The sequence below is a fragment of the Vigna radiata genome, chromosome 1, assembly GCF_000741045.1.
Source record: "Vigna radiata var. radiata cultivar VC1973A chromosome 1, Vradiata_ver6, whole genome shotgun sequence".
Classification (NCBI taxonomy): domain Eukaryota; kingdom Viridiplantae; phylum Streptophyta; class Magnoliopsida; order Fabales; family Fabaceae; genus Vigna; species Vigna radiata.
The window spans coordinates 8,898,633-8,910,440 of NC_028351.1; the positions used below are offsets into that span (position 1 = coordinate 8,898,633).

At 31.1% G+C, this 11,808-nt stretch overlaps 2 protein-coding genes across 8 annotated transcripts; one reads left to right on the forward strand and one right to left on the reverse strand.

Moving 5' to 3' along the window:
• Window positions 1-276: 276 nt before the first annotated feature.
• LOC106765373 lies at window positions 277-5,034 on the forward strand. Of its 6 annotated transcripts, XM_022783990.1 has the most exons (10): window positions 277-643; window positions 777-875; window positions 1,040-1,101; window positions 1,198-1,370; window positions 1,728-1,862; window positions 2,092-2,177; window positions 3,061-3,166; window positions 3,256-3,327; window positions 4,601-4,680; window positions 4,768-5,034. In XM_022783990.1, the coding sequence occupies exons 1-9, from the start codon at window positions 432-434 to the stop codon at window positions 4,628-4,630; spliced, it is 975 nt and encodes a 324-aa protein (XP_022639711.1). In that variant the 5' UTR covers window positions 277-431; the 3' UTR covers window positions 4,631-4,680; window positions 4,768-5,034. The 6 variants fall into 6 exon arrangements, with proteins under 6 accessions (XP_022639711.1, XP_022639713.1, XP_022639705.1 ...); XM_022783984.1 differs by having other exon boundaries at window positions 282-643; window positions 1,040-1,370; window positions 4,768-5,023; XM_014649978.2 differs by having other exon boundaries at window positions 283-643; window positions 1,040-1,370; window positions 3,256-3,356; window positions 4,587-4,680; window positions 4,768-5,021.
• A 158-nt stretch (window positions 5,035-5,192) lies between these two features.
• On the reverse strand, window positions 5,193-9,161 carry LOC106768252 (NAC domain-containing protein 86). 2 transcript variants are annotated; one of them, XM_014653302.2, is made up of 3 exons: window positions 8,952-9,161; window positions 8,044-8,219; window positions 5,193-5,814 (listed from the first exon to the last, which is right to left on the reverse strand). In XM_014653302.2, exons 1-3 carry the CDS (start codon window positions 9,106-9,108, stop codon window positions 5,536-5,538), a joined length of 612 nt encoding a protein of 203 aa, XP_014508788.1. In that variant the 5' UTR covers window positions 9,109-9,161; the 3' UTR covers window positions 5,193-5,535. The 2 variants fall into 2 exon arrangements, with proteins under 2 accessions (XP_014508788.1, XP_014508779.1); XM_014653293.2 differs by having other exon boundaries at window positions 8,044-8,321.
• Between the last annotated feature and the right edge of the window lie 2,647 nt (window positions 9,162-11,808).

Below are 11,808 nucleotides of genomic sequence, written 5' to 3' on the forward strand. Positions count from 1 at the left end.
ATCTAATATTTATTTGTAATTGATAGACTGAGAAATGAAAAATTAAAAAAAAAAAATCTAAAAATATCCTCTCGAATTTTTTTTTTATCTAAATAATAATTTATATAATTCTTGCTCTTTCCCTATTTTTGTGCCCTCTTAAATTAAAGCTATCTGAATCTATTTATTAAATTTAACCGAATTTATCTTATCAACTTGCTTGAATATATTGTAATCAATAAAGGTTCAATAAATATAGATACATTGCAGACAACCCTGGCCATAAAAATACCTCAATTTTATCAAACACTTTCCAAAATCTAAGTTAAACAACAGCCATCATTGGATAATAACTGCTTCTTGTGCGGTTAAAAATCTCAAACTGTGCCAGCTTGCCCTGACTCAAAAGACATGATTCAATGATGTTACATTAGCAGAACAGAACTTGCACAATGATGATGTCGCAAGCCAAACTGCACAACAGCTCCAATGCCATAACCATGGGTTTGAAGAAGAAGGGTAACGATCAGTGTTCACCTGCAGTACTCTACCACTACCCTTGTCCTGATGGTGCTTTTGCTGCTCTTGCTGCACACCTTTACTTCAAGGCCACTTCTTTATTCTCCCCTCTTTTCTTTACCAACACTGTTTACAACCCCATCAGGTTTTTGCCTCATTCAGCAGTATCAGTATTTGTACCATTCATTCTGCTATCAATCGTTGTTCTGCCATGTATGATATTGCTATTCCTTTTGATTTATGTGCATGTATTTTTTTGTCTTGATTGAAATATTCAGGGTTCAAGATCTTCCTCTGAATGAAATTGGTGATCTTTACCTCCTGGATTTTGTGGGGCCGGATGGTTTTATTGAGGAAGTCTCTACCAAAGTTCAAAGGTTCTTTTGCTTTGTTTGCTGTTTTTCTTGTAAAAGATGCAGTTTTTACATTTTTTGTATTTTTGTCCGTAGAATAGGTTCGAGTTATCTTTGTAGGGTGATTATTTTGGACCATCACAAGACTGCCCTTGAGTTTTACGATTGAGTTTTTTCTTGGGATGTAGGGTGATTATTTTGGACCATCACAAGACTGCCCTTGAGAGGTTGGGGAACGACGATTCACTTGGTGAGAATGTGGTTAAGGTTATTGACATGGAGAGGAGTGGGGCTACTATTGCATTTGATTACTTCAAAGATAAGCTTTTGAGTCCTGATATTGCAGTAAAGCACTCCTCGGTGCTTGATGAATTTGAGCGTGCCAGGCAACTTTTTCTGTATGTTGAAGATGGGGACCTCTGGAGGTGGAGACTCCAGAACAGCAAAGCTTTCAGCAGTGGTTTGAAGGATTTGAACATTGAATTTGATGCTAGGAAAAATCCTTCCTTGTTTGACCAGGTAATCTGATTTCCGAGTCTTGTATTGTTTTCTAAACTTTTCTGGTTTATCATTAGAACCTGATTGGAATACACGGACAATGTAAGACTTTGTATATTTGAGTCTGTGTTCTCTAATTTGAACAAGCACATTGAGGAGTTGCTATGTGCATGAAGATGTTTTTTTACTCCTTTGTTTTGTCCTGTAAATTTGCCCATGAGATCATTGTGGTGATTTTACGTTATTCTGCTTAATTTTCCCTGCCTCATTAAGAGTGATGGTTCTTTGTTTTCGTATTTATATGTTGCCACCAAGATAGAGTGATAAGTCATTTGTATAAATAGTTGAAATAACTGACAATTTTGTATATTATGGCAGTTGCTTTCACTAGACTCGAATACTATCATTAGTAGAGGTATGCTAAGCTTATCACTGAAGCAAAATTTAATTGATGATTGTCTCATCAAGTCATATGAAATTGCCCTCGGGAATGGTGCATTTGGTCATTGCCTGGTGATGTTTCCTTCTTTTGAGATCTCACTATTTATTCCTCTACTTCCACTCTATTCCTTGGTTTTGCAGTCAAATTTCTTTAAACCATCCATCTGCAGTTTTTGGTTATTAATGAATTGATGCTAATTTTTAATACTTATATTGAGCCCTAGTTGTGTTTTTCACACCTCTCTTGATTAGGAGAGAACTAATGAGAATCTTGCTATTTTCAACCATTTATATTTTGTAGGCTGTCAATGCAGACACTACTCTTTCACAGTTAAGAAGTGAATTGGGACATCAATTAGCTATTAAAAGCAAGGAAATGAAGTTGAGGTTTGTTCATTTTAATTTCTTTTTACTATTAATTAAATCATACTGATGTTCTTCTCCCTTCTACTCATTCAAAAATCTCTTAGTGATACGTGTTGAGAAGTCCCACATCTCAATACAAATGGTTTTAAGATAAAATTTGGCATGGTATCAAAGTTATAACTCGTCTCGGTAACTACATATACTAGTAGATTTCCCTGGTTTGGCGTGTACTTGAATTTAGGAATTAATGTATATGACAGCAAACTGATTTTAAATATCTGCAACTCCCAAGTGATTTGTTTATCTTTATTTCTTAATTTCTATAATTTCTGTATATTTCTATAACTTATCTTTCCTTCTTTACGGAGACAGAGCTGATTATATTTGTAACAAGTTTAGTACATATAATTTATAAGTATCAACTTGAGCGAGAATGTTAGATATCTTAGATTATTAGATATTTTATTTTTATCTTCAGTTACTTATGTTACTTTGTTATTATTTTTTATGTGTATTTTTAAACTTAATCCATATTTTCTTTATTATAAATAAAGTATCCTGTATTTTCTATCAAGGGAGATTAATGCAATACATAGTTTTTTCACTGTATTCAATAATTATTATTGGACTGTAAAACTTGTCTTACATGTTAATGTATCTTGTGATCTTGGACTTATGTGTGTGTGCGTGTGTGTATTTTATTGTATACCATCTTTTGATACTCTTACACTCTAAATACATAGTTCTTTATACAATGTATATAGACGATTAAACCATGAACTCATAACCACAATACAAAAAGAAAGAGGGTAATATAATATGGGTGTCCTTAATTATTGGAGAATCAGAACATAGTCAAGGAATTGATATCTGATCTTAGTTATGCACTTATTTTTATTTGTAGAGGTATTGGTGCAGTGGTGTATAAAGTACCAGAGCTTGAAAATGACCAACTGCTAAAAATCAGTCTGAGGAGTGAGAAGAATGAAGATACAACACCTATCACTCAGGTTTTCCTTTTATCAAATTGCTAATTGCATCTTTTTTGCAAATCTTATTGGTTATACTCGTAGTTAAGATCTTTTTTCTCTTCTATTAGGAATTTGGAGGTGGTGGGCATCGAAATGCAGGTTCTTTCATGTTAACAGCTGATAAGTTTGAACAATGGAAGGTGTGATTGGATTTTGCACTTGACATGAGGTGACAAAGGAGTTCTTATATGATGTTCTTTTGTATGCTGTTCACATTTGAAAGCCATGTGAAATGTTTTCATAGTTTCATCAGTAACTGTATTATGCAAACTATTTATTTATTAGGTATCAGTTAGTTTTTCATCTTTCTTTAGTCAATTCCTAAAATCTCTTCCTTTACTTGTTCTATTTTTGGAAGATTGCTGCTTTGATTGTGTTAAGACTTGGACTATGATAAGAATTAGGAATTGACCAAGAAATGTGAAGTGTAAATTAGAATTTGTAACTGCCAGTAAAAAAGATTAAATGGATTAGGCTAAAGTTCAAAACTTGTTTTACTCATTTTTCTTCAGTCGATTAAACTTTAAAAGTCAATGAAAATATGAAAAAGATAATATATTCATATTTCTGTTGTGTTATTATTAGGCACTCTTATTCATTTTTCATTCTCAATTTTCAAACTTTCCCTGTATAATAACCTTTGATCAATGTTCTTTCAGCATTTTCTCTATTAATCAGAAGTAACTTCAGTTACTGTCCTATAATCATGGCCTAATTTGTTTCAAGTACAATATTCTTATCAATTTATACAGAGAATGATTTGTTAAAATCAGCTTGATAAATAATTTTCAATTCTTTTTAAGGATGGATATTTAGAACTTATAGAGGAGTAGACAATTCAGATAGTACTTGCTGATTTAAAAGAGAATTTTACTGATAAAACTCAAACATGATATTTCAGTTCATTCCATTAGTAAATTGGTGATTTAAAACTTGTTTTACATGTTTATACATCTTTGATCTTGCAATTGCATTAAACAAAAATCTATATAAGAATTAGTTTAGATAAACATCTTCTCAAGTTTAAGAAAAAAAGATGAAACAAGTCTGTTTATAAATTAAATCTAATATGGAAAGAATGATATAGATCAGTTTATTCACAAGTTAATATTTATGAGGTAGAATTTTATTTTATTTTTTCTTTTCTTAGAAGTAATTATGGATAATAAGAATATTCTGAGACTCTGAATATAAGAATATGTTCATACAATATTTATAGAAAATTTAAACATTAAACTCAACTATTCTGAGATGACTAAAGTCTCATAATTAGTGAAAAATCAAAATAGGATACCAGTGACATCTTCACCAAGTCATATATTACAGCTTATTCTGTCATAGTTTTTCTTCTTTTCTCTCTTTGACAGCTTGTCTTTGCTATTCTTATTTTTACTTTTAGAGATATTTGTGCAGTTGTGTATAAAGAACCATGACCAAGGATAAAAATAAGCATGAGGGATGTGGAGAATGAAGTTATCATGCCTATCTCTCAGGTTGCTCCTTCATCAAAAATGCTAATTGAATCTTCTATGTGACTTTTGTTAGATATACTTGTATCTGATATATTTTTCTCATCCTAGGAGTTTGGAGGTGGTAGACATTGAAATGCAAGCTTTTTCATGTTAATAGCTGATGAATTTGAACGATGAAAGGTGTGATTGGATTTTTGCACTTGACATGGAGACATAAAGGAGTTACAGTCACACATGATCTTGTTGCTCAAATTTCAAAGTTATGTGGAATGTTTTGGTAGTTCTGTTAATTACTCTATTATGCAGTTCTTTTGACTATTAATTAGGTATCAATGAGTTTTTTTTCTAATGTAATTCAAAAGCAATGTTTGAAAAGTCTCTCCAATCATTTGAAAATTTCATCGGACTAAAATTTTCTTAATGTTAGTCTTCAGAGATCTATTGGTTTCAAAGTTACTTGGCATTAGCATTAGCATAGTTGATTATACTCTTAACTGCCTTACACTGCTAGAATTCCTTCTTCCAAATGAAAAACAATAAAAAAAATAATTAACACTTGAGTTGTGATTTATATTTATTCCACAAATAACACCCAGAACACCTCGAGATAGAGGTTAGTACAAAAATGTATAAAATCAATGCAATAATATGATCCTAATTAACAAGCCCACCAAACCGAAAACAAACCAAACCATCCTCACCAATTAAGTATAATGATAATCAGAAAAGCAAAAGTTAAATCTCTTGATAACAGTTATATGGAAAATGTATAAATATTTTATTATATGATGAAATGTATATATATATATATATTTATATTTATGTCCGGCTCCCAAGTTATTCACCACCAATCTGGCCTGCCATTTCTTCAAAATATTAGTTTGTAAATGTAACATGTGAGAGTTCTTCACCACCAACCATAGCTGCATTAGAAGAATACCATGCATCTTCTGTAATGAACTGCATCCATGAATCATCTTTGTCTTCCTCTTCCAAGCATGATGATGATGCGCCTGGTATGTCAGGAGACATGGTTTCACACTCATTAATCATGGTTTGGCAGCTCTCAATGAGTGATATACTACATTGTCCTTGCTCTTCAATCTCAGAACAGATTCCATTTTTCTTGAAAACCCGGCACAATGCATAAGTATCCTGCAAGGTAGTTATTATTAATATAGTTAACTAGTGTGCTAAAGGAACTTCATTTGGACTTTCGTTGGTGTCACTTTTCTCTTTTGGATACATATAAATTAATGCAGCCTAAAGTAACACACAAGGATAGTGTAGGATTTTCCTACCAATAATTGCTTTAGGTCTTTTTATTACCTACATTTGAAATGATCAACAAAAGCAGTGTAGTCAAAAATTGAGGCCTAACCAGATCTACACAATGTGGTGGAGGTTAAAACCATAAAAGAAAACCTCTGAACAAGCCAGTGGCACAAAGATTCAAAGAGTGCTAAATGTTCTGTCCATGTTTCTTATTAAGAGTATTAAAAATGCTGCTATGTCCTAAATCAAGTGGAGAGTTTTGTGGTTACTAAAAGGGTGAACATATTATAGATGCCAACTTCATTGCTAAATTCCTTGCCATAATCACCATGACCTACCTGAATTGGCACATTCTGGCATAGATTTTAGTTTACTTACAACGAATATTTGGTTGGTACAATTGACTGGTACCATCCCTCTCCTTTTTATTATCTTAATTATTTGTATATTTTCTGGGGTATAGTATAGTACCCATCTGTCAGTTTTGGTGTTTAGGAATAAAGTAAAAAGTGACCGACACAGAATGAAAGTGATGGGAGAATGGTTGCTGCTTTATGAGATGCAGAAGCCTTCATGGCTTATATAGAATCTAATAATTGTAGATCAGGGTTGGAAGGTTGAACAGATAACTAAAGAATTTTTAATGAAGGGATAGGGATAATAAAGAGGATAGTAGTTTTGTCTCATTACATTACACTATATTATATTGTACATGCAATAATATAAAGGACAAGGTGAACTAGAACTTTGTCATTTTAGAGGTATTAGAGTAACACAAGTAAAGAATATGTCAGCCATACGTTTATAGAGTACCTACAATAAACAAACATAAAGTAACATGAGAGAGAGAAGAGGAATAAAGCTCCTATAAAAGTGAAGGCTTTCCATGCACGCCATGCAATTTTCACGTTCTTCTACTGTCCAAATATGTACAATGTCTTATCTACTTCATTTTTTTCTACAGTTTCAAGTTTTATTCTTACTGTGTTCCTAGTGTGACTCTGATGAAGTGATCATCATGGGAATATGGAACTAAAGCTTATCTATCTTTTTTTGCTCCTTGTCTTTGGTGTAAAAGAGGAGCTGAAAATAATCAATGAAAAATGCTTTTGTCACTCCCTTAAGCATCGAACTTCTTGCTTTTTGGTTCAAATATGTGATGACAAGTGTGCATACTTCACACACAAACAAAAGAGACTTCTGAAAGTAAGTAAAGGGTCAGGTGGGTACCATAGGCTAGTTTTAAAGACAACAAAAACATTTACTTTTCTAAGATGTGACTTGTAAAGCTAATTTGGAAGGTGTAACTTACTAATTCGCCACCCTAAATGGTCTTCACTTCCTAACTTATTTCACTCCATTGATTGCAGTAACTTAGAAGTCAAAAAAATTTAAAGTGGTTAACTATTGATTTCATAAAAGGAGTTTTGACTGCCTTGTAAATGTATTCATGACATGACAGAGTGACTACATAAGTTGCATGATTGCTAATGCATTTTTTAGAAATAGTCATTTTAAAACTAAAGCAAGCTAATATCACTTGATTATGAAAACTGATAACAATTACTGAATAAGAGTAAAGCTAAAAGCCAACCAGTAATTCAATAAGCATAACTAGCGAACTACTCAAGATAACATTAAAATAAGTGCAAGAAGGACTTTATCAACTTTCTTCAAATATTATTTTAATGTATCTTACATTTGAATTGCTACTGGTTTTGTATAATAGGTATGCAGCGGCTACAGGGTTACGTTACTGTTTTTTTGTCTTATTTTAATCACTTTTGAATATGAGTAGGCATTGAGAGCTTTACTTTATGGTGCTAATAGTTACATATTTTGAATACAAATGCCGGTGTGGATACACTATGAGAGATACACAGAGGTGCAAATGATAACAATGTGAGATACTGCAATAATATTATGTGATAGAAAGGTTACATAAGAAAAGATGATAATGTGATATTGATAACTTAATAAATGTGTCATAAAGAAAGATATAAAAGATAAATATGAAGTTATTATACTGTTAAAACGTGTATGTATCATTTTTGATATTTTAATATAGGTTGAATATATGTGTATATATATATATATGTACACACATACCTGTAATCCAGTGGTGTCTTCACACTCCTTGTCATCAAGGCGATACTCATGCATTACCCAATCAGTTCTGATTCCTTGAGGAGCTCTGCCTCTATAGTACACCAAAGTCTTCTTCATGCCAATGGGTCTGCTTTGGCAGGAAACTTTCCTATCTTTTCCAGTGGACTTCCAGTACCCTGCACGAGTTGCTCTATTTGTTCTAAATCCATTCGGGTATTTCCTATCCCGGGGTCCAAAAAAGTACCACTCTGGATCTCTACTGGGTAAAAATGATTTCTCTAACCATGCAAAAACAACAAAAAAAGTTCCAAAATCCGTCTATCAGTTTAACAACTTTGCCTGACTGAAAATGTAGGCCATATACAGTGCAACAGATTGATAGCCCTTGCCTAATAAGACGATTCATATATGTATATGAAGAATGAATTTATAGTATATAAATAAGTACAAACTTCATTTCAAAAATTGATTTTATAAGGTTAAGTTAAGTTTAAAATCTATAATGAAGAATGTCATTAAGTAGTAAGTAAGGCACATGCATGGTCCATCAAAGATATTTCAAGTTAGGTACTATTTTGGTGGTAGTTTTTCCATATATATTACCTATCAGATAGGTAAATGTTGGAACTACCGGAGAACTTTCATATAAATACAAATGATTTCAATATGTGAAGTTGATTTTCAACTATCCTAATTAAGAGAATAACAGTTACAAATAAATATATAATTGCATATCTTTTGTCATTGATTCTGGTGACAGTTTACACAAGGTTTTAAATTTCATTGTCCACACAAAATGTGAATGTGCAAGGCAAGTATTATGAGCTATAAATGGAGGAATGAGAAGTAGGAGAAAGAAAGTATTTGGAAGAATTGAATTGAAGGGTATTTAAAGAGAAGAAGAAAACCTGCTAATTCCCAAGGTTCACATTTGTAGAGATCAACTTCAGGAATGATATCAAGTTCAATTTCTTGGCCATTGATCTTCCTCTTGAGATAGTAGTTGACAAGCTCTTCATCGGTTGGATGGAACCTAAAGCCAGGTGGTAATCCAACCGGTGACATTTTTTCTCTTCTTCTCTTCTTGTTGTAGCTTCTGCTAAAGTGTTTTCACTCATCACAACCATCATTGCTTATAAACAGACCAAAAGGAACCAAAGTTCCTTATCTTTGAGTTTTTTTCTCTTTTTCTTTTACAGATTTTACAGATTCTGGCATAACGTTTGATACAAGCCTTTCCCCTATCACTGATAATATATACTTCCTTGTATGTAGGTACTTCCATTTACATCATACAAATATCCTCCTTAATCCTTTTCTTTCCTTAATATAGTTTAATTGATGACCCTTTTCCTTTCTTTTGTGACAACATTTTGAGGCAAAAGAAGCCTATGGAGTCAGTGAGGGATCTTTAGACTTCAAATTAATGTGAAATGTCCACTAATTAATTGTATCTTCATCAGCCAATCCGTAATAGAAAGCAGACAAACACACTTTCTAGAAGCAGAAGATAAGTTGATATATAATAAATTAATCAATGTAACAATTCAAATAAGTTGACAGATATGTGATAGTTTGTGATTGATCTGTTTCATATATTTTTTTAAACATAAATTCAAACAAACCAATAAAATAATGACACGTATTCTGTTATCAAAAAATGGTTAAAAAAAATTACATTATATGAGGATCCTAATAATAAACTACAACCTTTGTATCACACCCTGTCCCTGTCGTTGTTTATTTGTAGAATCTGTAAACTTATGAGACTATTATGCATACAGAAATAACACTAAATTTTCACTGTTTAAGTGTGATATAATTATATGAGTGACTTATCTTTAGTACCACAGATCTAATTTCTAGAATCGCATTACAAATCTCTCACATCTTCATTGTTTAAGTAATATCAATCGGATAATGATATTTAGACAACATTTTTTTGACAACATCTGAATATTGATTACGTGTCAATCTGTGATTGGTCGTAAATTACTTCATAATAGTGTTTATGATTATTATTATTGATTATGGAGTAATTTACGACCAATCACAGATTGACACGTAATCAATGTTGAAATGTTGTCAAAAATTGTTGTCTAAATATCATTATCCATATCAAAAAGAAAAAAAAAATCTTTTGTATTTCTTATACTTAAACCTCAAGTCATAATTTAAATAAGAAGCTCTATCGCTTAAGTAATTATGAACACTTCAATGATCATGTTTTATATCTAAAATAAATGCTATCAGTTATATTTGATTCAAATTCGTGATTGATAGTGAAATGGTATATAAAAAATAAATAAATAAAGCCGACAAATTGAACTAACATATATATATATATAATTTCAAATATATATATATATATATATATATATATATATATTACAAATTTATACTAACAATCATATAATAAAGTAAAAGTATAATCTATTTTGTTTTTGTTTTTCAAAATTTTAGTCTTTTAAAAAATCATGATATTTTTTCGTTTTTGTTCTCTTGAATAGAAAATCTATTTTTTATCACGTTGTCTTTTAGACTTATTTTCAATTTCTTTTCCTATTTGGTTTCTTTAATTATTGTCACAATTTCTATTTATGTCCTTTACGAACCTAGGATAGGTTTGTGAAAATTATATTTTATCAAAGTATTTTATTTTCACATGCAAGGATATGAAGCGTATTAATTCGAAAGATGAGACTAATATGTTTATCTATGATTATTGATGACAAATATCAAATTGACTGTAAATTAAGAATCATAACAGAGATTCGTTAAATTAAAATGAAAAAATATTACATATTTTTTCATTTTTAATTAATAATAACATATATTAAAGAAAGTTTGAAAAACTCTTTGAAATAAGATTGAGAGGGTAAAAGGAAGTAGATGATAAAGTGGCAGCAGTATTCATAATTCACTCTTTTCTTTTTTCCTTTCTCTTTTTTTCTCCTTCATCACAATGTTTTTTTTTATTATTATTATTATTATTTTAAATTTTTCAAGTTGAATCAGTGAGCTTTTGCTTTATAACCTAACTTTCTACGTAATTATTACTCAGCAATAATCCCCATATATATTCTGAATGCATCTTTTTTCCATTCGGGTGCTTCTAACCCTTCTTTTGTGTTTTCTAATTGCTTTATTGTTGTCTTTGATCAAGATCTCTAGCTAGCTACCACACCATATCTTTCTTATTACATCTTAACTTTTTCAGATTTTGCATATGTCACAAAAGAACAATGTACTCTTTCTTTAGACTTGTTTAGTTTGTTGCTTGTCATGTCAAATGAGAATTTGCTCTAATCTTCAACTATAATGTCAAAGAAAAAGTAGTTTAACAATGGATAATGATACTTTGGTAACATTTTTTTGACAACATTTTAATATCACTTACGTGTATAATTGGTCCATGTTAGTGTTTACGATTGTTATTATCGATCGTGGAGTAATTTTGGACCAATCACATAATGACACGTAAATGTTATAAAAAAATATGTTTTCAAAAGTATCATTATCCTTTAACAATTTCTATTTCATTAATCCATTATTAGAATGAAATTGCAAATTTTGTTGAAATGAGATTAATGGAACTTAGATACCCACTCACGTGGATGTTGGACCCATCCCATTCATGTGTCTCCTCAATTTTCATAGCATAACATCATTTTAGGCTTTAACAACTGATTTTTAGGTCTCTTTTCTTTCTACTTCATGTCTTACTTTCTCTTCCACGTTTAATAACTATTAAATTCGTTCATG